Genomic DNA, 27,965 nt, shown 5'->3' with positions numbered 1-27,965 from the left:
TTTTCACAGTTCTTCAAGAAATGTAAATGAGCACAATAACTGGGATAAAATGGTTCAAGATATAATGAGAGTGTGTGGAGAGGGTACATGTAATCCTCTTATTAAAAGACTTCAGGTATTAGGTATTGTGCTGATCCACGCTGAAGAGCTGTCCTGCGGTGCGTCCTGATTGACCTGAACAGCGCTCACAGCAGCCGTGCCTTTCCCTGCAGCCCAGCTGTCAGTGAGACCGCACCGCCGCACGCAGCACCTCTCAACCGGTAGGTTTCCTCAATTTATTAAACATTAGTTGGCATCTGAGGACAGAATAAATTCTGTAGGCTACATTTCTTAGGAAATATGGTTCACATCATTACATTGTGATTTTTATAGCCCAGTAACGATAAAGCAATGCTACCAAAGAGTTGGTCACACTTGGTGTTGGTGTTACTTGTATTTACAACCAACGATTATTGGTTTCTAAGAACGTTCTGGGAAGGTTAGTTTATGGTAAGCATAGAAATATCACAGATGTGTAGGCTAATGTCCATTCTGTTTTTTTAGACAGAAATGTGCAAGCTATGTTTTTCTTCATCAGATATATTCACTGAGAAGTTGAATGACTACATTTGTGCATGTATTGTCAATATGATTTAAAAAAAAAAAAAGTTCAGATTTGTATGAAATGCTATTATATGTGACCTGCTCCATAATTTTGATTCGCTTTGACCCAGAAACACATTTTGAGTTTAATGCACTAAAGTAAAAAAGAAAGCATTTAAATGATTATATCTCAACAACGTTTGGAGTAGAAACATAATAATTATATCATTAGAACGTGTTGACTTTCCTTCTTACTATAGTGCAATTTAAAATGTGTTTCTGGTTCAAAGTGATCAGAATGATGGAGTAGTTCATTTACAATATAATATTACTGTCCAGTGAAATATCTTCGTATGATGAAGACCAAGTATTGGAACAACTTTGAGGAGTCTTATGGATATTGTAATCTGTTGATCCAATATTCAGTGTTATCTATAAAATTTTTGCATTCAATTTTACATATATATATATATATATATATATATATATATATATATATATATATATATATATATATATATATATATATATATATATATAATTATTTATTTTTTTCCTACAGTACGTTCTGTGAAAGAAAACCTGCACCACAGAGAAAATGAGATGAAACACTCTGTGAGAGAGTCCTGCATTCCCCGGCATATTCTGGGGGAAAATTTTGGACGCTCTGGGTGTTATTGCCCAAATAGCAATTTGGTGCCCTTTAGGAAACGTTGTTGAAAAATGTTCCTGACTCGGAGAAAGAGACTTCATCTGAGCCGGATTATATTTCTTCTCTCTGGGGTTTTCCTTTGTTCTTTATATCAGCTGACTATTAGAGCCAGACTACCAGAACCCTGGCCAGAGCCACAGATATCAGAGGACCATGATGATGGCTCTGGAAATATTATGGAAACAGGACTGTTGGCTGTGACAGAGGTTACAACTAATTTGACCACTGCTGTTGAGACAAAGCACTCCAACCACACAGATGGGGTTCAGCTGTTTGAAACAGCTACAACTGCAGCCCCTACAACCATACCTACAACAACAGATCCACCTTCAACAACCACAAATAGGACAATCATCCATTGCATCTATGTGGATCCAGACCTTCCAAAACCCACCCCAGTTCCCACTCCAGCAACTGATACTACGACTCTTGTGCCCAACACTACAACCTCCAGACCCGGAGAGGCACCTTACATGAAGGGCGAATATCCGGAGGACATCTTCTCCATTGAGGACAGACGCAAAGGCTGGGTTTCTCTTCACATTTTTGGAATGGTATACATGTTTGTTTCTTTGGCCATTGTCTGTGATGAGTTCTTTGTCCCTACATTGGGGGTTATCACAGACAAATTGGAGATCTCGGATGATGTGGCTGGGGCGACTTTCATGGCTGCTGGAGGCTCTGCTCCTGAACTATTTACTTCCTTGATTGGTGTCTTCATCTCCCATAGCAATGTGGGCATTGGAACCATTGTTGGCTCAGCTGTCTTTAATATCCTGTTTGTGATTGGAATGTGTGCTCTGTTCTCTCGGGAGATGCTTCACCTCACCTGGTGGCCTCTCTTTCGAGATGTTTCCTTCTACATCCTTGATCTCATAATGCTCATCATATTCTTCTTGGACAACACCATTATGTGGTGGGAAAGTATGATGCTGGTGGGTGGTTATGCTCTCTATGTGGTCTTCATGAAATTCAACGTTCAGATTGAAAAAGCCTTTAAGACTCAACTCAGGAAACATAAGAGCATCGTCAAAGTCATCGCTGTGGAAGAACCTGAGAAGGTACGCCCCATTTCTTTTGACTTTAATGTATAACTCAGTGAACTTGTCATATAAATTCACTGTAGATAGATATTTTTTAATTTACATTTGGTTTACCAGACACTTTTGTCCAAAGAGACTCACAGTTTTTTCAGGCTGTACATTTTATAAGCACATGTATTCCCTAGGAATCCAACCCACAACCTTGGCATTTTTAATGCCATGCTCTACCAATTTAGCTACAGGAACACAAAAACAATACATGAACACAGCAACACAGATATGCAAGCCCAGAACATGAAACTTGATCTGATCGGTGAACTCGTCTTGGTTTGGATTATATTTTATAGATTTTGATGATGTCTGCTGTGGTAAACCATATAGTGTGGAGCAGCAATTATTCTGCTATAATATCTGCTCATAGATGTGATAACAGAGCTATAATAGCATCCCACTCGGGTGAATGTGAGTCACTTATGTTTATTCATCGAGCAGATACACATGTGTTTGCATTTTCCTTTGATACACAGAAATAAAAAGGATCTCTTGTGTCTGCTGGGGCCAGACATTGGTAATGAGTTGTCCTGTAATAGACAAGGTATTGGAGCAGGTGCGTGTGGCTTACATTTTACATCCCCATCTGTAGTAGTGACACTATGCCATCATTAAAATTGTGTGGTCATTTTCATAAGTTCTTTTCTTCATGTCCCTCAACTTAGATGCTGTGGTGAGAGGGAGGTTTAGAGAGATCAGCACTTGCAGTTATCTGCCATAACATCTTCACGCTTAAAGGCTTTAAGCTGCATTGAAAAACAGAGCCTGTGGATTGTTGTAAACGCTTCTCATCCAATGAAACGGTTACACCATACACCAAGTGCACATGATATAATTAATAATAATAATAATATGTAATGTGCAACTAGAGATTACTGTAACAATCTCACCTTGTAACTAACAGATAGATAGACAGACAGACAGACATATAGATAAACAGACATATAGATAGACTGATTGATATAGATAGATATACTTCATTGACAGAGGCCACACTAAACATAAACATCAATGGAATGTTGTGCATCCACAGACTGCAAAACACACTTTTTAATGATGAATTAGTAAAAACCTTGAGAAATGAAATTCCCTTCCAATTTGTATCGTTGGCACGTGGTCTCTGTTATAGCCTCTTTTTTCTTGTGGGCTTGTAAGATGATGTCTTTTAGGAACTCTTAACCAAAGATGCTCTCTTAATTCTTTGAGGGTGTACTGTGATGTACAAACTGTGCAACATATAGAGTGTTTAAATCTGATAAGTGTGATTGGAGCTTATATTGTGTAAGAAGGCTTACTAGACCCAGAGAACCTATATCTCAGTCAAACTAAACCCACTGGATTGAATCTATCACAGATGATTAAAAGTGCAGCCCTAACAATAGAAACAGAGAATATAGTATGTGATTCATGTATGAAAATGCCACAACTTCTTACATTATAGTCTTTCATCCATTTTGAATAAATAAGTCTACTGTAATTTTGGAAAATTATGAAGAATTCAGTGCACAAATTTCTATATGGATTTGCTGCAAATATTTTATCCGTATGTCAAGATGTGATGTTACTCCACTGCATGGGTTCTGATTCCGAATAACATAGAAATCATATGAACCTACTACAGACCATGAAGATTGCTTATTGGCTGCATCCTTTTGAAAAGTGCGTAGTTATCCAATTTGTCATTTTTTTGTAGCAAACTCTCTGTTGGGACTTTTACTTCATGTCAGGAAAATAGGAAGATTTGTTGAAAATTAGTTTATATTTGGTGACGTGTTCCTTAAGGCACCCTGATTTCTTATATTTACAGTATCTATGCAGATTATGGTACATGGAAAACCCTAATAAATTAACTCATTCCCTTAATTTAATTGAGTAATGGCGTCTCCAAAACTTGAGTAATTCAGTTCACTTAACTTGTTCATATAGAATGAACTTAGCTATTTAAGATAACTAGATGCAAGTAGATTTAAAGGGATGAAACAGACAAATTAAAATTGTCTTATTATTTACTTACCCTCATGCCATCCCAGATGTGCATGACTTTCTTTTTCTGATGAACACAAATTAAGATTTGTTTAAAAAATATGCGTATGATGGCCAGAACTTTGAAGGTCCAAAAAGCACATAAAGGCAGTGTAAAAGTAATCCATAAGACTCAGTGGTTAAATCTATATCTTCAAAAGTGATATAATAGGTATGTGTGAGATATAAATACATTTTTATTTTAAATTATCCTCCCTGCTCAGTAGGTGGCGATATGCAGAAAGTATGCGAATTGACAAAAATAAAAGAAGGATGTGAAAGGGAAAGTGGGGATTGAACATAAAAAAGGATTTAAATATTGATCTGTTTCACACACTCACTAATATCGCTACTGAAGACATGTATACCACTGGAGTCCTTTGGATTACTTTAATGCTTCCTTTATATGCTTTTTGGACCTTAAAAATTTTGTTACCCATTCATTTGCATTTTAAGGACAAACAGAGCTGAGATGTTCTTCTAAAAATCTTCATTTGCGTTCTGCAGAAGAAATAAAGTCATACACATCTGGGATGGTATGAAGGTGAGTAAATGATGAGAGAATTTTAATTTTGGGATGAACTATACCTTTAACTCAGATTTGCCATTTAAATGTTGTTGTTTGAACTTAATAGTTTTAATTGAATGGACTCAAATGTAGGTCATACAATAACACAGATTAAATAATGAAGATTATAACTTATTCTGTGTCAGTTATTAAATAAACGTATTCCTCCACTGAAATTCATAGACAGATTTGTATGACTTTCTTTTTTTCTTCTGAACACAAATATATTCCAGCTCTGTAGGTCCTCAAAACACAAGTGAAAGGGTACCAAAAGTTTGAAGCTCCAAATAGCATATAAAGGCATCATAAAAGTAATCCATGATCCTCTAGTGGATAAATCCATATATTCAGAAGTGATATGATAGGTGTGTGTGAGAAACAAATCAATATTTAGGTATTTTTATTTATTTATTTTTTACTATAAATTCTCCTCCTTACCCAGTAGGTCGCAATATGCATGAAGTATGCGAATTGCCAAAAACAAAAGAAGAAGGATGTGAAAGAGAATGTGAAAGTGGGGATTTATCATAAAAAAGGACTTAAATATTGATCCTGCATAGAAATTCATAGACACCTGTACTTCAGTTGCTCATGCACAAGAAGACCTAAGATAACAGTTAACAGGGTCCACCTTGACTAAAAGGGAAATGGATCACCATCACACGAAACAACTATTTGCAACGAAACAACATAAATAATACTACAAAAGAGCTAAAATGTCTATGAATTCTTTCTTTCTTTCTTTCTTTCTTTTTTTCTTTCTTATCTAATTTTCTCCCTAATTTGGAATGCCCAATTCCCACTACTTAGTAGGTCTTCGTGGTGGCACAGTTACTCACCTCAATCCGGGTGGTGGAGGACATGTCTCAGTTGCCTCCGCTTCTGAGACCGTCAATCCACGCATCTTATCACGTGGCTCGTTGTGCATGACACAGTGGAGACTCCCAGCATGTGGAGGCTCATGCTACACTCCACGATCCACACACAACTTACCACGCACCCTGTTGAGAGCGAGAACCACTAATCGTGACTATGAGGAGGTTACCCCATGTGACTCTACCCTCCCTAGCAACCGGGCCAATTTGTTTGCTTAAGAGACCTGGCTGGAGTCACTCAGCATGCCCTGGACTCGAACTCACGACTCCAGGGGTGGTAGTCAACGTCAATACTCGCTGAGATATCCAGGACCCCACGTCTATGAATTCTTGATAACAGCTATATGAATGTCCATTTGACCAAGGAAACATAATTAAATGATTCAAGCGCAAGGCATTGTGGGTATTCCCCATAGTTATTAACACTTAAAATCATAAGTCTATGGATTTTTGAGAAAAAAATTCATGGAACTTAGATATTTGAGTTATGAGCACAAAACTTGATATTTCAATTAATGTTTAATTAAGACAACTTGATTTTTCCAGTAATGACAATATTAGTGTTTACAGTGTAGTATGATGGTCTATAAGCATATATTGTGTACATGTGTAATGGGAGCCAGCTGGTATGTGATAGCTGTGCAATATGTGTAAACCTCATTCCCCTGGCCTCGAGAGACGCACTAGCGACTGACACTACAGGCTGTAGCTTTTAGCCTCCTTGTAAGCGAGCCCGCCCCCCATGCCAGTCGACACCGGTTCGAATCCCGCTCGGAGCAGGTCGAGTAGGACCGGTTATAGTGGTGCCATGACCCGGATGGGAGCAAGGTTTGGGGGGGTGAGTGTAATGGGAGCCAGCTTGTACTTGATAGCTGTGCAGTATGTGTAAATCTCGTTCCCCTGGCCTCAAGAGGCGCTTTAGCAACTGACGGAGCGGGTCGAGCAGGACCGTTTACACGTGCATGGTTTACACCACTAGTTTACAAGTTTCACTCATAATGGTCCCATTTCATTCTATGAGGACATGAATGTACAGTGTGTTTTATCAACTTTGCTGCATTCTAGTCACATTTAATCTCACCTTTAACAGTAAAAGAAGAGGTGAAAGTCAGGCAGAAAAGGCTTCAAGAAAATCAAAGGTCAAATCGGTGACTCTGTAATGTTTCAAATTGTTGTTGCACACAGGACAATGGGAACTCAGGTGAAGACAACAGGTCACCTAAACCAGAAGACAAGAATCAATTAAAGGTAAAATAAACCATTAAATTAAAGGCTTCTCAAACAAACAGAACAAAGTTTTAATAGCACTACAGAGCCGAAGTTTTACACATTTTTAGGGAAACCAGTCTAATGTAGAAATGGCATACATGTCCATGAAGTTATCCCTTTATATTTTTAGAAAGATCAGCACTTGCAATAAGGCACCCTGATTTCTTATATTTACAGTATCCATACAGATTATGGTACATTGAAAACCCTAATAAATGAACTCATTCCCTTAATTTAATTGAGTAATGGCGTCTCCAGAACTTGAGTAATTAAGTTCACTTAACTTGGTGTTCATATAGAATGAACTTATTTATTTAAGTTAAGATAACTAGATGCAAGTAGATTTAAAGGGATGAAACAGACAAAATTAAAATTCTCTCATTATTTACTTACCCTCATGCCATCCCAGATGCGCATGACTTTCTTTTTCTGCTGAACACAAATTAAGATTTTTTTAAAAATATCTCGGCTCTGAAGGTCCATACAATGCGTATGGTGACCAGAACTTTGAAGGTTCAAAAAGCATATAAAGGCAGCGTAAAAGTAATCCGTAAGACTCAGTGGTTAAATCTATATCTTCAAAAGTGATATAATAGGTGTGTGTGAGATATAAATCAATTTTTACTTTAAATTATCCTCCCTGCTCAGTAGGTGGCGATATGCAGAAAGCATGCAAACTGACAAAAATAAAAGAAGGATGTGAAAGGGAAAGTGGGGATTGAACATAAAAAAGGATTTAAATATTGATCTGTTTCACACACTCACTAATATCGCTACTGAAGACATGTATACCACTGGAGTCCTTTGGATTACTTTTATGCTTCCTTTATATGCTTTTTGGACCTTAAAAATTTTGTTACCCATTCATTTGCATTTTAAGGACAAACAGAGCTGAGATGTTCTTCTAAAAATCTTCATTTGTGTTCTGCAGAAGAAATAAAGTCATACACATCTGGGATGGCATGAAGGTGAGTAAATGATGAGAGAATTTTAATTTTGGGATGAACTATACCTTTAACTCAGATTTGCCATTTAAATGTTGTTGTTTGAACTTAATAGTTTTAATTGAATGGACTCAAATGTAGGTCATACAATAACACAGATTAAATAATGAAGATTATAACTTATTCTGTGTCAGTTATTAAATAAACGTATTCCTCCACTGAAATTCATAGACAGATTTGTATGACTTTCTTTTTTTCTTCTGAACACAAATATATTCCAGCTCTGTAGGTCCTCAAAATACAAGTGAAAGGGTACCAAAAGTTTGAAGCTCCAAATAGCATATAAAGGCATCATAAAAGTAATCCATGATCCTCTAGTGGATAAATCCATATATTCAGAAGTGATATGATAGGTGTGGGTGAGAAACAAATCAATATTTAAGTCTTTTTTTTTTAACTATAAATTCTCCTCCTTACCCAGTAGGTCGCAATATGCATGAAGTATGCGAATTGCCAAAAACAAAAGAAGAAGAATGTGAAAGAGAATGTGAAAGTGGGGATTGATCATAAAAAAAGGACTTAAATATTGATCCTCCACAGAAATTCATAGACACCTGTACTTCAGTTGCTCATGCACAAGACCTGAGATAACAGTTAACAGGGTCCACCTTGACCAAAAGGGAAACGGATCACCCTAATGGTGACATCACACGAAACAACTATTTGCAATGAAACAACATACAGTTGTGTTCAAAAATGTGCATACCCTTGGAGAATTGGTAATATATGTACCATTTTTAAAGGAAACGTGAGTGAGCAGGCAAAACACATTTCTTTTATTTCATATGGGATTCATATTCAACTGTAGGTTATAACAGAATGGCACAATCATAAAACAAAACATGGCAACAAAGAAAAAAATGAAATGACCCCTGTTCAAAAGTCTGCATACCCTTAGTTCTTAATACTGTGTATTGCCCCATTTAGCATCAATGACAGCGTGCAGTCTTTTGTAATAGTTGTCTATGAGGCCCCAAATTCTTGCAGGTGGTATAGCTGCCCATTCGTCTTGGCAAAATGCCTCCAGGTCATGCAAAGTCTTTGGTCGTCTTGCATGAACCGCACGTTTGAGATCTCCCCAGAGTGGCTCGATGATATTAAGGTCAGGAGACTGTGATGGCCACTCCAGAACCTTCACCTTTTTCTGCTGTAACCACTGCAGGGTCAACTTGGCCTTGTGCTTAGGGTCATTGTCGTGCTGGAAAGTCCAAGAGGGACCCATGCGCAGCTTTCGTGCAGAAGAATGCAAATTGTCTGCCAGTATTTTCTGATAACATGCTGCATTCATCTTGCCATCAATTTTTACAAGATTCCAAATGCCTTTAGAGCTCACCCCCCCCCCTCCACTATAGGCCTTGTTGACCCCTCTCCAAACATAGTGCTTATGGTTGTGACCATAAAGCTCTATTTTGGTCTCGTCACTCCATATTACAGTGTGCCAGAAGCTGTGAGGCGTGTCAAGGTGTTGTTGGGCATATTGTAACCGGGATTTTTGTGGCATTGGCTTCTTTCTGGCAACTCGACCATGCAGCTCATTTTTGTTCAAGTATCGTTGTATTGTGCTCCTTGAAACAACCACACCGTCTTTTTCCAGAGAAGCCTGTATTTCTCCTGAGGTTACCTGTGGGTTTTTCTTTGTATCCCGAACAATTCTTCTGGCAGTTGTGGCTGAAATCTTTCTTGGTCTACCTGACCTTGGCTTGGTATCAAGAGATCCCCGAATTTTCCACTTCTTAATAAGTGATTGAACAGTACTGACTGGCATTTTCAAGGCTTTGGATATCTTTTTATATCCTTTTCCATCTTTATAAAGTTCCATTACCTTGTTATGCAGGTCTTTTGACAGTTCTTTTCTGCTCCCCATGGCTCAGTATCTAGCCTGCTCAGTGCATCCACGTGAGAGCTAACAAACTCATTGACTATTTATACACAGACACTAATTGCAAATTAAAAAGCCACATGTGTGCGAAATTAACCTTTAATTGCCATTTAAACCTGTGTGTGTCACCTTGTGTGTCTGTAACAAGACCAAACATTCAAGGGTATGTAAACTTTTGATCAGGGCCATTTGGGTGATTTCTGTTATCATTAAGATTTAAAAAGGAGCCAAACAACTATGTGATAATAAATGGCTTTATATGATCACTATACTTAAATAAAAGATCAGTCATATTTTCAAAATTAATGCCAAAATTTCACAATTTCTGCCAGGGTATGGTACGTGATAACTGTGCAGTATGTGTAAATCTCATTCCCCTGGCGCTTTAGCAACTGACCGGAGCGGGTCGAGCAGGACCGTTTACACATGCATGGTTTATACCACCAGTTTACGAGTTTCACTCATAATGGTCCCATTTCATTCTATGAGGACATGAATGTACAGTGTGTTTTATCAACTTTGCTGCATTCTAGTCACATTTAATCTTACATTTAACAGTAAAAGAAGAGGTGAAAGTCAGGCAGAAAAGGCTTCAAGATAATCAAAGGTCAGATCGGTGACTCTGTAATGTTTCAAATTGTTTTTGCACACAGGACAATGGGACCTCAGGTGAAGACAACAGGCCACCTAAACCAGAAGACAACAATCGATTAAAGGTAAAATAAACCATTAAATTAAAAGCTTCTCAAACAAACAGAACAAAGTTTTAATAGCACTACAGAGCCACAGTTTTTACACATTTCAGGGAAATCATCTAATGTAGAAATTACATACTTGTCCATTAAGTTATCTCTGCATATTATGCTGGGACAGGAGTATTTTAGCTTAAAAAAATTATACACATCACCTTTAAAAGACCATAAAGACTCATCAGATACACATATGATAGCCCTGAAAACATTTGACAATTTTTTTCTGTTATATGAATATGAGATTATTAATTATTAACATGATATTTAACAATATGTATAATATTTATATTTATATTCTACTACTGGCAAATATAATTTGCTGGTGCAAATGTAAATTTTCTTCACATGATCATTTAGCATGAGCATTTTTCCCTCTTGTGTAGCTGAAGCCCACTTTGCAGCGCGGGGGCAGTTCTGCTTCTCTACACAACAGCACCATGAGAAACACCATCTTTCAGCTGATGATTCACACACTGGATCCTCTTGGAGAGGGTAAGAGCACTTCAGTGTCTGTGTCTGCATAATTAGAAATCATTAAGCAAACATAGCATGAAGCGTTCTAGATTTCCTCTGCATGATGTTACCATGTTACAATTTTGGTGGTTTAAAGGATAGTTAACCCAAAAATATAAATTCTGTCATTATTGAATCACTCTAATGTTGTTAAAATCCCGGATTACTTTCTTTCTTTAGTTGAAAACAAAAGGAGATGTTAGGCAGAAGGTTAGGCTCAGTCACTATTTACATTAATTGCATCTTTTTCCATACAATAAAGGTAAATGGTGACTGAGGCTAACATTCTGCCTAACATCTCCTTTTGTGTTCCATGAAACAGTGAAAGTCATAGGGGTTTGGAACAACATGAGGGTGAATAAATGATGACAGATTTTTTTTTATTTTTGGATGAATTAAGATGTTTTTGTGGATGCATATTGTATGAGCAGATTAGTCTCACAAATTATTTTTTTTATGAAACTATTTATACATTGTTCTTGGTATTGAAATGATAGGGACATAAGAGGGGGGCTTAAAATTGTCACATCTCCAGAAATAGATATTGAAGTTGCACATTCTTTATGGCTTCAGATTCTACAGTTTCTGATTTTTATGGTTATACCTTTTACAGACTGTTGCCAGCACCTTTTTTTGTGATCAGATACTGATAATAAGTTAATAAACAAATTGTATAAAGATGTAGTTTATTCCCTCAGACAAGTGTTGCATGAAGTTCAGAAGTGTAGTTTGTCCTTCTCCCAGTACAAATGGATTAGCAAAGCATGTTCCATATGATGACAGCACTAAGTCCAGATTGAAACTAAGAAGATAAATAGCTCTTTCTCAGTCTGTGGAGTGGAGAGTAATTCATAGTGGTGAGAGAGGGATGGGCTTACAGCAATGGCTCTATGATATTTTGTCATGTCACATCAACATGTTTGTCGCCATTTAAACATACATTCGTTTTTTCTCATTCCACATGGGATTTCAGTGAAATTGTGTGTGAAATGACAGAGATGAACTAGTATGTAGAAACACTATTATATTAGCATAACAACAAATGTGTAATGAAAAATATCATCTCTTACTGTGAGCTAAAAATCATCCTAAATATATTGTGTGATCCAAAAGTCTGCACTCAAAAAATAGCTCTTTTGTTGAACTTGATTCAGTCGTGGACAGTGGTTCCACATGTTTAAAATTGTATTTCTTAACTTAAAATTACTATGTAATCTCAACACAAACACTTTGTTTAGAGAGAACCTAGCTGAACTGGGTAAACCCAACAAAATTAAGTGTGTCAATGTAACTCAAATCTCTTTTTTTATTTCTTTATGTACTAGCTTGTAAAAATGGATGTTAGCATTAGGGTTGGGCGGATCGATCCTAAAGTATCGATAGTTCTGATACCGATGTTGTATCAAAAATATCGATCCTCACACAAAAATATTGATTCTAACATTTATGTTTTTTAAACTAGGGATATTATCATTTGGTTCCCATGAACATAAACAATAATCATAAGCTTCAACGTGTAATAAAAAGGATTAGGCTATATTGGCAAATACTTGTGCAGGATGGGAACTATTTCTTCTTCCGCTCATCTTAACATGCATAAATGCTGAAAGATACAAGCAGACAAGCGCTTGCGCTGTCACAAGACTCGTTCAAACAAGAGAGATCAGTGCCTTGTAGAGATAATGATAGAAAATCAAAGAAACAGCTTCTGGAGTAAATTCACATTAAAATAACAACATATCTAAAGACATTTCTTATAACAAGTTTGTGTTATTGTTGTTAAAATGTAATTTAAAAAATAATTTATTAAAGTAATATTATAGTAACCCACCATGTTTGGGGTTTTTTGCCTGACACCATGGTTTTACTACAGTGATATTGTAGTAGTAAGTATGGTTAATTGTGTGGTAACTATGGTTTAACTAAATACCATGGTTAAACTATAGTTATTGTTGTGAAAACATGGTTAGTTTTTGCAAGGGTAAACAAAACAGACGTCTAATAATTTTCTGTTTAAGCTCACAAATGTAAAAAAAAAAACTACTTGAATTATAACTAAAAATAATATTATAAATTACCCATTTTATCCCAAAAAATGTAATAAAAGTATCGGTATTGGTATCAACGATATTGGACTTGAAATTATTGGTATCAGATCAAAAAGAAAATAAGTGGTATCGCCAATTATTAGTTAGTATGCTAAAAACATGCTGGTTAGAAGCACTACAGAGTGCAATTAAATAACTATGCTGTGATTAATACAGCATTTGCTCAAGAAAGCAAGCAAATAATTTAATGTGCAGTGCCTACCTGTCCTCATTGTTTGCTCAAGCTCCATTCTTCACCATAACAGTAACCCCAAAAACACCAACATAACAGAAACTCTTCTGACTCTCAACATAAAACATTAAACACTGACAAGTCTCCCCCTTAATTTTCATCTTGCACAAAAACACATAAAATAACACTTAATTTTAACATTTACTCTCCCTATCACGTTCCATGCAAAGCATGCTGGGAAATGGAAATCCCCTGCCCAGTTTGATAAATGCTACATTTACACCACAAAAATTATTCATATAGTCCTAACTCAAATGGATTAAGTAAACTTCCATTTTTTTTAATTAAATGGATAGAACTCAATGAAATCAAGCTGTGACAAAATGTTCTAGAATTGTGTTGCTTTAGTTCATTTTAATTAAGTAAATTGAACAAGCAGGAAAAATTAATTATTTTGAGTAAGACCAATTTTTTAATTTTTTAAAAATTAAACATTATATTATCAGCATAACAATTTGAGTAAAAAGTTGAATAAAAAACAACATGAATTTCAGAAATTCTACTTTGGTATGTCCCCCTTTCGGTTTAATGACAGCATGCACTTGAGCTGGCATGGACTCCTTAAGTCGATCCATGTTACCCAAAAATGATCCGAGAATGTTTCGAAGAACATCTTGTGTTCTTCCATGGAAGCAAGGAAATCTAACCTTTTGTACTAAGTACTTAACATGGTCAATGTCACAAATCTGCTTATTTAATTAGTGACCTAGAGATGCAAAAGTGTGCAAAATCTTATATTTTGTATTGTTTTACGTCATAGTATTTCTTTGTTTTAAGTGTTGTTTATTTCCAGGTTTACAATAAAAAAGGATTTTGATTCCTAGATTTTCAATGTGGTAATCTCAGACTTTTGGACCCCAATGTATATCTCATATACAGTGCATTCAGAAAGTATTCAGACCCCTTAATTTTTTTTTCTCACATTTTGTGATGTTGCAGCCTTATGCTAAAATGCTTTAAATATTTTTTCTCATCAATCTACTTTCCATACCACATAATGGCAAAGCAAAAAACTGATTTTTGATAACTTTGCAAATTTATTAAAAAGACAAAACTCCTATCACACTGACATAAGTATTCAGACCCTTTGCTATGACACTTGAAATTTAGCTCAGGTGCATCCCATTTCTCTGGATCATCTTTGTGATGTTTCTACACTTTAATTGGAGTCCAGCTGTGGCAAATTCAATTAACTGGACATGATTTGGAAAGGCACACACCGGTCTCACAGCTGAAAATGCATGTCAGAGCAAAACCAAGCCACGAGATCAAAGGAACTACCTACAGAGCTCAGAGACAGGATTGTGTCGAGGCACAGATCTGGGGAAGGTTACAAAAAACTTTCAGCTTCATTGAAGGTTCCCAAGAGCACAGTGGCCTCCATAATTCTTAAATGGAAGAAGTTTGGAACAACCAGGACTCTTCCTAGAGCTGGCCGCCTGGCCAAACTGAGCAATCGGGGGAGAAGGGCCTTGGTAAGAGAGGTGACCAAGAACCTGATGGCCACTCTGGTTGAGCTCAAGAGATCACGTGTGGAGATGGGAGAAACTTGCAGAAGGACAACCATCACTGCAACACTCCACCAATCTGGGCTTTATGGCAGAGTTGCCAGATGGAAGCCTATCATCAGTGTAAGACATGCAAAAAAGCACCTAAAGGACTCTCAGACTGTGAGAAACTAGATTCTCTGGTCAGATGAAATGAAGATTGAACTGTTTGGCCTCAATTCCAAGCATCATGTCTGGAGGAAACCACGCACCATTCATCACCTGCACAATACCATCCCAACAGTGAAGCACGGTGGTGGTAGCATCATGCTGTGGGGGTGTTTTTCAGTGGCAGGTACTGGGGGACTGGTCAGGGTTGAAGGAAAGCTGAATGCAGCAATTTACAGAGATATCCTTAATGAAAACCTGGTCCAGAGCGCTCAGGACTTCAGACTGGACACTAAGCACACAGACAACACAAGAGTGGCTTAGGGACAACTCTGTGAATGTCCTTGAGTGGCCCAGCCAGAGCCCGGACTTGAACCCAATCGAACATCACTGGAGAGACCTGAAAATGGCTGTCCACCGATGGTCCCCATCCAACCTAACAGAGCTTGAGAGGATCTGCAGAGAAGAATGGCAGAAAATCCCCAAATCCAGGTGTGCAAAGCTTATCGCATCACACCCAAAAAGACTTGGGTCTGTAATCGCTGCCAAAGGTGCTTCAACTAAGTTCTGAGTTAAGGGTCTGAATACTTATGTCAGTGTGATATTTCAGTTTTTTCTTTTTAATAAATTTGCAAAGTTATCAAAAATCTGGTTTTGCTTTGTCATTATGGGGTATGGAGTGTAGACTGGTGTGAAAAAAACAAACAAACAATTAAAAGCGTTTTAGCATAAGGCCGCAACATAACAAAATTTGAAAAAAATGAAGGGGTCTGAATACTTTCTGAATGTGCTGAATGTGCTTTGAAGTAATATTGATATCATACTATTATTTTTCAAATCTTGCATGTCTCCTTGATGGCCGACATGCATATGTGTAAAGCTGAAACCCTGTTGGTGAAGTCGCTATGGGGTCAATGGTTTGATGGGTGGGTGTCAAGGGTCTGCTGTGGCTGATGACCTTCAGTCTGTCCTCAGGAGGTTGTGCAGCACCTGCGCTCTCAGGGTCCCAACACAACCTCCCAGCCCTGTGCTGCTCCATCTTATTAAGCAGCTTTTGATTGAGCTCATAAAGGCTGGATCAGAGCCAGGCTCCTGCAGCTCAATCCTGTTATTGTGATAGGGCCCTCTTCAATTACAGGCTGTGGTCACTTAGACATCTTTCAAGCTATTTGTACAATTCATTCATATGCTGCGGCGATCTACATTGGGGTTAATAAAGTTTAACTGATCACAGAACTTAACAACTAGTTTGAAAGGACCTCACTTACTGTTCACTGTATTGATACACTGTAACTTTATTGCTAGTCAGTATTTGGGGGAATCTCACAAAAAAATATGTGGGTCATATATAGTAAAAAAAAAAAAAATAATTGCATTGTGATGTGTATTTTCATGATAATTAAGCTTATTTCACCCCAAGTTCTCATTATTGTAATGCAAAAATTCCTATTGTCATTGTTTTAATGCAAGACAAATCGATAACACGAATTAGTTAATGTATTAGGTATCATGAACTAACAATGAGCAATATTGTTTTTATTAATCTTGGTTAATGTTGATTTATCAAAATACTATTGTTCATTGTTAGTTCATATTGCAGTAACTTATGTTAACATATACAACTTTTCATTTTAATAATGTACTAGTAAATGTTGAAATTAACATTAACCAACTTTTGTATATGCATCGTTCATTGTTAGTTCTTGGTAACTCATATACTGTAATTAACAAATAGAACCTAATTGTAAAGTGTTTCCAAAAAATCTTATTTTTATTACAGTGATGTAGAATGATGAAATTATAAAAAATTATGAATAATGAAATTTATTCTGTCTGGACTCAAAGATTTTAGTTTTTTAAATTACAATCAGCATCATTAAATTAAATGTATATTTACAAATATATTTAATGTAAATACTGTATTATATCAATATTGATTTTGCATTACAGTAGTGCAGTAGGCTACTGATAATTGAGGGAGGGGGTTTTAAATATACTAAACTGTCATAAAAATAATGTCAAAATGCATTACTGGTCTTTTTAAAATAGCCTTTATGCAAAACTTTTGGGGTTAAATATGACCCGGGCATTTTTCTTGACAGTTTTCACGAGAATTGCCCTAATGCATTTTTGCCTTCTTTATGTATTATGAAGCTTTACAAAACTCGTGTGAAGTGTGAAGTTCTAACATTTAACAATGCACATATAAGTGGTTTTTAAGGATATTGGGAGGTTTACGTGGAAGATTTGTGACACTTACTATGGCATTTATTGTATATGAATCTACTTTTACTCAGAGTCAGTGTTTAATGGCGATGCAAAGGCTAGAAGCTCTTTGGAATGTAAAGGTAAGGGGCTTAGTGTTTGTGATGTGTTTGTTTGCTTCGTAGTAGCCTGTGAAATGTGAGGAAATGACATCATCGTTTTGTATTACACCTGTTTAATCAGGGCTTATTTAATGTGTGGTACTACTGTCATTGTTGACCCTGACAGTGTCAGTCAAGTACATTTCAAGAAAAATATCACAGCTATATTCTTCCTTTCCTGGTTTGCAGTGAAATTTAAAGACAAGGCTCAGATTTTGAATGACATGGCCCGGGGGAAAGTAGAGAGCAAAAAGAAGGAAAAATCTGGTGAAGGTGAGATCTTATAATCTTAGTCTGTTCTATTATAATTGCACAGAGCTTTGTAGAGAGGTCAGTGCATTGTGCTATTTTCACAGATGAGCTCTGTTGCATATTCAAAATGGTTATCAATGTTGCATTTCCACGAGCGTTAACGCACCAGCTGTGTACTGGATGAAAGGTACAAAGAGAGGGCACACTGCCAGGAGTTTGGCCCGTTTTGCCCTCTTCACACACAGCATCCCGCATTCCATGTTTCCACCATTTGTTTCTACTTGAGAGCTGCTTTACACATTAGCTGACATAATGACCAAGCTCTATCTCATGAATTAAATATGAGATGCTTGGAATCAGCGAGGATTATCTTGTGCCACAACTGTAGCGTTTGAAATTGCTGCCAAATGATATAGTGATATTATTCAATCTGAAGTGCCTCACTCCTATTGAGGAAATCTTCACTCCATATCTGAGAGAGGAGCTTGTAGTATTGCTACATTTCTGAAGTGATTGCAAACGTGACTGAATGTGTATTTCAGGATTTGTGCTTTCTTTTTGTGATTTACATTTAAAAATATCTCAGTAGGTGATCAGACAGAGCCACCCAAGGATTCCAAAGACACGGCTGCTGCAGCCAAGGAAGAAGATGCCAATCAAAAACCTGAGACACAAAAGGTGGGCCCATTCCTGCGTCTCAAACAGTCTAGAAGAATAGACTCACTCCGATACACTTGAGTGCTTTTAAAGGAATAGTTCATGCAAAAATTAAAATTCTTTCATCATTTACTCACCCTCATGCCATCCAAGCTGTGTATGACTTTCTTTCTTCTGCAGAATACAAACAAATATTTTTAGAAGAATATTTCAGCTCTGTTGGTCCATACAATGCAAGTGAATGGTGACCAGAACTCCAAAAGCTCCAAAAAGGAGATAAAGTCAGCATAAAAGTAATCCATAAGACTCCAGTAGTTTAATCATGTCTTCTGAAGCAGTCCAGTTGGTTTTGTGTTAGAACAGACCGAAATATGTCATTTTTCACTGTACATCTTGACAGCAAAAAGAATATGATCATGAGGGTTCATAGTGATGTCCGATTTGTGAACAAATCATTCTTTTGAGTCAGATCCTTTCAATGAATCAATTGATCTGGTTCACAGAACTGATCTGAATGATTATTCAAAAATTGGACTGATCCTGTTCTCAAGTTCAACTCACTGAGCACATTTACATGCATGTACTTACACCGATTATGCTCGACAATGCGTGTGGTCATGTAAACACATCTAATGACTTTCCTTTATCGGTGTAAGGTCATAAACATAGTACGAATAAATCGATAGACACGGGTAGATTTTTGTCCATTACACCGATTTCGCATTGCATGTAAACTTATTAACCGGCCTTCTTACCAGCTTATCCAATGTGCGTGCTTTTTGTGTGCATGCGTTTTCACGATTTGATGTCGAAAGCAAATAACGTGATTATTTCAAATGCCATGTAAACGCAGATTTCTTGCTTTGTCGGATTTTTTAAAAATAAGCTGAGGGAATGATTATAAGGAATAACATCTTAAATTTTGGTCCGTTCTTCACACAAATGTGTGATGTCTTCAGAAGACTTGGAAATAGTGCACAAGATGTATAGACCATATTTATGATACTTTAATGGTGCTTTTTATTTATTTATTTATTTTTTATTTTGAAGCTGACAGCCCCAGTCCTTATTTACTTTCATTATATGGAATAAAGTGGCCAGGATGTTCTTCAGGATATTCTTCAGAAATTCACCTTTTGTGTTTCACAGAAGTACAAAATCATACAGGTTTGGAACAACATGAGGTATTACTTTTTTCACCCAAGTCTGTTTTTGGCTCTGTGTTAAGGAGGGAGACACTGCAGCAGGAGGTGGATCAGAGAAGCCAGGAGGGTCAGACGGCTCAGACAGCAGTGAGGAAGATGGCAGTGATGACGACAGTGATGAGGACAGTGATGATGATGATGAAAATGAAGATGAAGCTGAAGAGGATGGGGATAGTGAAGAACCTCTGTCCTTAGAATGGCCAGACACCAGACGTAAACAAGCAACGTATTTGTTTCTGCTGCCCATCGTGTTCCCATTGTGGCTGACAGTTCCAGACGTCAGAAATCCTGTAAGAACCAAACAAAACATCCCAATATGCACGATCACATGATTAGCAATGTTTTACTTTCTGATAAGTTGCCATTGTTTTAAAATATCAATAACATTTTAAATAGGTAACGATCAAGAGGAAAAATGAAGAAAAATTAATTACTCAAATGTATCTCTATTCATGTAATATTTGTGCTTTGTGAGGATGTATAATAGCTAAATAAATTGTAAATTGTGTTTCACAGGCATCAAAGAGATTCTTTGCCATCACCTTCCTTGGCTCTATAGTGTGGATTGCTATATTTTCCTATCTTATGGTGTGGTGGGCTCATCAGGTCAGCTTAGAAACCTCTGTTTTTTTTTTTTTTTGTATTTGTTTTTGTTTTTGTTTTGTTTTTTTGACATTTGAGCCACAATTAAAATTGCATGTATTTGCATTAGATAGCAATATACATAAGCAAGTAGATTTATTTTAAAGAAAGATAACGCAAGCACAATTTTTTTCAGTTAACATTTAAAAAAAGTTTGAGTTTATAATTATAGAACAACAGATATACTGTTTAAAATGATAGTGGAACATGTTTATAGTTAAAGGAATATTCCGGGTTCAATACAAGTTAAGCTCAATCAGCAGCATTTGTGGCATTATGTTGATTACCACAAAAAATTATTTCAACTCGTCCCTCCTTTTATTAAAAAATCTGGGCACTTACAATGGAAGTGAATGGGGCCAATTCGTAATGTTACAGTTATATAGCCACAAGACTTAAACAATATGTGTGTTAACATGATTTTAGTGTGACAAGATCACTTACTTACCTTTTCTGTGTAAAGTAAAATCCAATTTTACAGCTTCTTTGCCATGATGACATAACGTTGTATGTAAGATGATTACATCATCTGCAAGCACTCATAACAGCTGGCTCACTGAACACTTCTCTGTCTGTCCGAGGAAACTGAACAGCTTTATTTAGCTGGAAGTTGTTTTGTGGAGGAACACACCTTCAAGACAGTTCTGTGAATGAATCTACATGTTCTTTGTGTTTATTCTACCTGTTGGCTGGGGTCTGTTTTACAAAGTATTTTCTGTTATGTAATTTTGCCTCACAAAATTTGTGCAGACGCACCGGACTTGAGCAATCTGACGGCAAAGTTGTCACGGGGGCTTTTGCATGCGTACATGGACCTTTTGAGTTTGGAGGGATGGACGCTGGTTGGCGCTGTCATGCGCGGGGTTAATGTGCACGTTTTTATTTTTTCTGTTTGTTTTGTTCAGGGGGATGTTTGGGGTTTGATTGTTGCATTAATGGGGAATGTGGTCTGTATAATCTTGCTTTTGATACATAATACATTTTTTTTATTATATCATTATGTCAGTTGTTAATATGAGTGGGTTATCTTTCTCCACATGGAATGTAAATGGGTTGGGGCACCCCATAAAAAGAAGGAAGGTTATTACTTTTCTTAAACGTAAGAAATATGATATAGTGTTTCTTCAAGAAACACATCTCTCCCCGCAGGAAGCTGAAAAATTTGGGAAGATATGGGGTGGACATGTTTTTTTTAGTGCTGGCTCAAGTAAGAGCAGGGGGGTCATTATACTGATAAATAAACATCTACAGTTCAAATTTCTCAAACAAATTAAAGATAAAATAGGAAGAGTCATTATTGTTTTAGCAGACATTCAGGGACAAAGGTTGATTTTGGCTAATATTTAAACACCTAACGCTGATGATCGGTGCTTTTTTATAGATCTTGAAGGGATGTTGCAAGCCGCTGGCACCCCTCATGATATAATATTGGGAGGAGACTTTAATCTTTTGATGGCAAAAGTGTGCAAGCCCCCTAGAGCAACACTGACACTTCACAGAATGTGTACAATTTTTGGTCTTGCAGATATCTGGCGACTTTTGAAACCATCTGGTAGGGACTATACATTTTTTTCATCAGTTCATAAGATTTATTCTAGAATAGATTTTTTGTTGTTGTTGATATCTAAATCCCTCATTTCATCTGTTGTCTACTGCTTAATTGGAAACATCTTAGTCTCAGATCACGCCCTGGTGAGTTTAGAGATTTTGCCACATACAGAGAAAAATAAATCATATAGCTGGTGCTTTAATGTATCCCTTTTGCAAAATCCTGATTTCCAACAAATGTTAAAGACTGAAATCAATGTTTATATGGAGACCAACTGGTCCTCAGTATCCTCTGTGGGCATGGTTTGGGAGGCACTTAAGGCAGTTCTTAGGGGCCAGGTAATACAATATGCCTCATTCACCAAAAAATCCAAAGCACGAGAACTCGTGGATTAGGCAGAGAATATTAAAAGTGCAGAGGCAGAGCTGAAGCACCAAATGTCATCTGATGGCCTCAGAGAATTGACCCGATTAAAATACAGATATAATACTATTTTGTCATGGAAAGTGGAGTTTTGGTTATTCAGGGCAAGACAGTCATACACTGAGTCAGGGGACAAAGCAGGGAAGCTTCTGGCTAGATATATAAAACAGAGAGAGTTTTTTTCTACCATTCCCTCAGCAGTGAAATCTGCTGGTGGTGAAATATTTACCTCAGCCATTGATATTAACAATGCTTTTAAAGAATTCTATCTTGATATTTATAGTTCCACATCTTCGCCTACTGATGAAGATATTAGAAAATTTGTGGAACCATTAGAACTCCCTAAATTGATGACTGAGCAAAAAAATTATCTTGATTCTGAAATAAACTTGGAGGAGCTTGATGAGGTCATTAAGGCCTTGCCTACAGGCAAGGCTCCGGGGCCAGATGGTTTTGCTGCTGAATTTTTTAGATCTGGAAGAACTGGCTCCACATTTTTTTAGAGGTATATATGGAATCATTAAAAGATGAAGATGAAGATTCCGCCAACCATGACGCAAGCCCGGATCAGTCTAATTCTTAAAAAGGACAAAGATCCAAGCGAGTGTAAGAGTTACCGTCCAATTTACCCCCTAAAGCGGCAGATACTCGGAAAAGTTCATGACACATCGGTGTATTACTCCCTGTTAATTCAGAGTCTTGGGGACGGAACTTCAGCTTCAGATCAAAACTTGGTATTGGAGGAGGGAGTGTGGGCTAGGATTCTAAAAAACATAGTTAGTAGTTAAATATTAGGGATAGTTAGGGTTAAATATTGATTCTGTATATATATATGTTTTGTTGCTCCTTTCTAATAGATGAATCAATAAATATGTTAATACAATAAATAAATAAATAAATAAATACAATGCTGGTAACCGGTTATAACCGATTAATATTGTTCTGATAATTTTTTCATGAAACTAAAGGCCAAAGGGTTTATCACAGTTAACTTTTTGGAACTGCACCACTTCATGTTGCCTGAAAAAATGAAACGTGCTTCGATCCTGAAAGAAACTGCTGCATGACACATTTCGTTGCCTAATTGCCTGTTGTGGATGTCGCATTCTCTGAATGAAGACCTTTTTAACAGCTATGTATAATTACTACATATACATGCACGACTAATCCAGATACAAGGAAAACATTATTAGAGGTAAAAAGTACTTTTCTCAGTTGTTTCCAAATCTTCACTAAATGATTGTTAGATGTAATGCATTAATACAGATTTGATCCTATCGGGTTTTGTCTGAGAAGCAGCTTTGTAATTAAAGTTATACGTAACTGTTAATTAACAGCTTGTTATGATTTCTTTGCCGATAATCCACCACAAAGGAAAAAAATAATTGCTTATTTTAGCTTATTTTGGGCTTGTTTTTCTCTTGCGAGATCTGGCAACACTGCAATTGGTATTTCACCCACCCCTTAGCGCACAGTACTGTAATTTTAAAAAGAATATTATTAACCATTATTTTTGCGGAACTTCTGAAGTGGAATGGAAAAATACAGTTTTTGCTCAGAATGAACCGAAATGAAAAATATTTAGCTTTTAGTTCCTGCTTTAAACCCTCCAAAAATTGGCCCCATTCACTTCCATTGTAAGTGCATCACTGTAAATTTTTTATTTTAATTTCTCCCCTTTTCTCCCCAATTTGGAATGCCCAATTCCTGATGCGCTCTAGGTCCTCGTGGTGGCGTAGTGACTCGCCTCAATCTGGGTGGCGGAGGAGGAATCTCAGTTGCCTCCATGTCTGAGACCGTCAATCCACGCATCTTATCACGCGGCTTGTTGAGTGCGTTACCGCGGAGACATAGCATGTGTGGAGGCTTCACGTTATTCTCCACGATCCACGTACAACTTGCCACATGCCCCAACGAGAGCGAAAACCACATTATAGCGACCACGAGGAGGTTACACCATGTGACTCTACCCTCCCTAGCAACCGGGCCAATTGGTTGCTTAGGAAGCCTGACTGGAGTCACTCAGCACCCCCTGGATTCGAACTTGTGACTCCAGGTGTGATAGTCAGCGTCTTTACTCGCTGAGCTACCCAGGCCCCCTGTAAATCGTATTTTTGATTTTTTTACAGAAAAGAAGGGATGAGTCGAAATAGTTTTTTTGTGGTAATCAACATTATGCCACAAATGCTGTCAACTGAGCTTAACTTGTATTACACATGTTCAATGTGTGATGAACTACTAAAAGGTGTAAGATACATTTTTTTCAGATGCCATTTGGTTTGATTTTTTATTATCTAATGCAATTAAATTAGTACATTTCTAAGTGTGGCATAATTGTTCAAATACTTTTTGGGGCCACTTTCATTGTGTTCCTCCCTTATACGCTGATATTTTTCAGTAAATATACTGCTATACAGTGCACATTATTCATCATTATTTTCTTTCCTAGGTGGGTGAGACCATCGGCATCTCAGAGGAGATTATGGGTCTGACCATTCTGGCTGCAGGAACATCCATTCCTGATCTTATCACTAGCGTGATTGTGGCTCGTAAAGGCTTGGGAGACATGGCTGTCTCAAGCTCTGTGGGCAGCAACATATTTGACATCACCATGGGGTAAGCCGATTAAAACATAGTGGTGTTTTGAAAATAATCAATCAGAAATATGACATCCACAGTTATCTTGAATAAGCCACACTTAAAATGTATGAATTTTACTGCACTAGATAACAAAATAACAAACCAAGGGGCATCAGCACACAACAATGATAGACTTTTCTTAGAGCTAATTTCACTTTTAAACCCTAGCAGAGTAATCACAGGTCAGGTGTAGTTCATCTTATCAGCTATGCCATGGGTCCAAAGGAGGACGCTATATTGCAAACTAAGTTTACCCTTAAAACTTTAAAGTCCACAGTTACATAAGTCAGGCATATGGCATATCATTTGAAAGCTTAGAATCTGAACTTTTCATAAACACCATCACTTTTGCAATTATGCTACATAAAATAACAACATTAGGACTAAAAACATCTGTGTCGCAAATAAGCGCCACCTAGAGATAATGTGGTAGAAATATTAATATGAATATAAAAGTCTTTCACATAGCACTTAAATAGGCAAGTCATACATCAAATGAAAGCTCTGATTCTCATGTGACTATACCGTTTATGTTTCCCAAATGCCACAATTCAAAAGATTTTCAAAAGAATCACAAAGTGAAATATAATTTCTGTTAGACATCAAATAAAAACGTCTCTCTTATGTGGTGATCACTGCTGCTGTAAGCCTCAAATAGCCACAAATTTGATAACTGATCTTAACTTAGGCAGTTTTCTACAAAATGAGCCAATACTTGTCTGTGAGCTTGCTTGTGTGAATAATCCAATATTATATTTTTGATGTTCAGAACAAAATATGCAGTCCAGCAGGAATAGCATGCTAACCAAATCATCGGAAATATATGTTATCGACTATTGTTAATAAAATTGTTGTTGATAAAATGTTGTTATATATCATCGCAAAGAGGAAGTTCTCAGCTTTTTAATGACACCTAGATTGATCTAGTCCACTCAGAGGCCAAGATATTTGATGAAACAATTGGGGTGGTGCATGAACTGAAAATTACACTGAATGTCTATGGACAAGCACATCTGTGAGGGCTAAAATGTTTTAGAGTGCCACCTACATTTTGGATCTGCATTTTTTGATGGAAGGTGATGGAGAAATAAATATTTTCCATAGTACTTGCTGCCATCTAGCAGAAGAAAATAAGCATTTTTGCTGGGAGGCCAGAACTAACAAATTTAGGACTTTTTTTTTTTTTTTTTTTAACTTTCTGTTTATCATAAGATTGTAAACATATACAATATTATTTATGAATAATTGGAGTGTTTGGTTTGAAATTCTGTTGTGTCTTTGACATAAGTGTGGCTTAACTATCCAAATACTTTATATCACTCTTACAGGCTGCCAGTGCCCTGGTTGATGTTCTCGCTAAGTCATTCGCTGGCCCCTGTGACTGTGAGCAGTAATGGGCTCTTCTGTGCTATTGTGCTGCTCTTCATCATGCTTCTCTTTGTCATCATCTCCATTGCTGCCTGTAAGTGGAGGATGAATAAAGTGTTGGGATTCACCATGTTCATCCTCTACTTTGTGTTCCTGGTGCTCAGTGTCATGCTGGAGGATCGGATCATTGTATGTCCTGTGTCCATCTGAGCACAACAGTTTTGATACAGCTTAACATTCAGCTAGCACTGAATGGAGACTCTCATGTCATGCATCACCATTAAAAATGCTCTTATTTGTCACTTTACATATAAAGTATAATGTATTTAAAGCATTCCTGGACTCAGTGAGGTTTTCGTTCATCATTTGCTCACCCTCATGTTGTTCCAAACACGTATGACTTTCTTCTTTCTTCCCACACAAAAATGTTTGTTAGTCTGTATGTTAGTCTGTCACCATTCATTTCCCTTGTAGTGTAAACAATGAAGGGCTAACATCCCAACATGAGGGTGAGTAAATGATGACAGAATTTTCGTGTGAACTGTCCCTTTAAAATGAAATGCTCATTTATGTTTCATAGTTTGTAACGTCACAGGCCCTGTCCAAAATGGTACTCTCTGAGTCCACATTTTGTTGATGTAATGCTGAATCAACTGCTACGAGGTCCGCACCAGTGTGGGCTTTGCAAAAGGTCATATCGAGGGTGTATTGAGGCCACATAGGGAAATACTCTTGAGCACCCTTTTGAACTGTAAAATGACAAATGGGACACCCTACTGTCTTCTGGACATCACAGACATGCAAACAAAAGCCAGTAGACCACATATTCACATTAAGTACGCTGTTTGGGACAGGGCCACAGTATACTGAATATGGAAATCTATAATGATCTGTGGAAATCTGAGAAGATGATGCCAACTAACTATTTAATTCAATATGTGTTTATACTAAAACAAGCATGCAAAATATAAATTTATTGACAACAAACAGAATCACAAAGATTACATGCCATTGCCACAACATAGAAACATGGCGGAAACAGGAAATGCCCCTTTAATTTTTGTCTGTGATGAAAATTTGTTTCCAAATCTGTATTTGATGAATTTAATATTGTGATTGTATTATTTGATGTTGCGGATTTTAGATATAGCTACAGTATGAGTGAGTTTTTCTTTCCAAACTGTAAGCAAGAATTCACAAAATTTGGAAAAATTGTGAGCTTATTGTAAATTATGTAATTTAATCAATTTAATCATGTTCTGCAATGGAATTTTTTTTTTTTTTTGTAATATGGAAATGATTCCATTAGCAAGCGTTTTAAATGCAGCTCTTGTGCTGTATGTAAAATATGATTTACAATTTTTTTCAACATAAAAGTAGAATCAAAATACTTAACTTATTCTAATGTAATCAGTGTTATTCTGATATAAACAGTTGTGAATTTCCATACAAATGCCACGTTGCTGTTTGAACAATGCAGAATAGAGAAAATTGTCCTGCTGACTGTTGCTCACTGTATTGATGTCTCTGAGAGTTGTTCATTGTAAATATTCACTTGTCGGTATCGCGCAAAATTAAATGGGATTTCAATTGTGGCA

The 27,965-nt window shown here is 36.9% G+C and overlaps 1 protein-coding gene across 5 annotated transcripts; it reads left to right on the top strand.

Annotated features, from left to right (window-relative positions):
• The first annotated feature begins 167 nt into the window (after positions 1-167).
• Positions 168-27,931, top strand: LOC127455995 (sodium/potassium/calcium exchanger 1-like). 5 transcript variants are annotated; one of them, XM_051724253.1, is made up of 11 exons: positions 168-260; positions 1,145-2,355; positions 7,039-7,101; positions 10,659-10,721; positions 11,141-11,249; positions 17,821-17,904; positions 18,473-18,561; positions 19,769-20,035; positions 20,262-20,351; positions 24,809-24,975; positions 26,328-27,931. In XM_051724253.1, exons 2-11 carry the CDS (start codon positions 1,306-1,308, stop codon positions 26,575-26,577), a joined length of 2,232 nt encoding a protein of 743 aa, XP_051580213.1. In that variant the 5' UTR covers positions 168-260; positions 1,145-1,305; the 3' UTR covers positions 26,578-27,931. The 5 variants fall into 5 exon arrangements, with proteins under 5 accessions (XP_051580213.1, XP_051580212.1, XP_051580214.1 ...); XM_051724252.1 differs by having other exon boundaries at positions 18,470-18,561; XM_051724254.1 differs by lacking the exon at positions 7,039-7,101 and having other exon boundaries at positions 18,470-18,561.
• Positions 27,932-27,965: the final 34 nt, after the last annotated feature.

The sequence above is a fragment of the Myxocyprinus asiaticus genome, chromosome 18 (assembly GCF_019703515.2).
Source record: "Myxocyprinus asiaticus isolate MX2 ecotype Aquarium Trade chromosome 18, UBuf_Myxa_2, whole genome shotgun sequence".
NCBI lineage: Eukaryota > Metazoa > Chordata > Actinopteri > Cypriniformes > Catostomidae > Myxocyprinus > Myxocyprinus asiaticus.
Note: the sequence above shows the minus strand (reverse complement) of the source record. Positions and strands in the feature narration are given on the sequence as shown.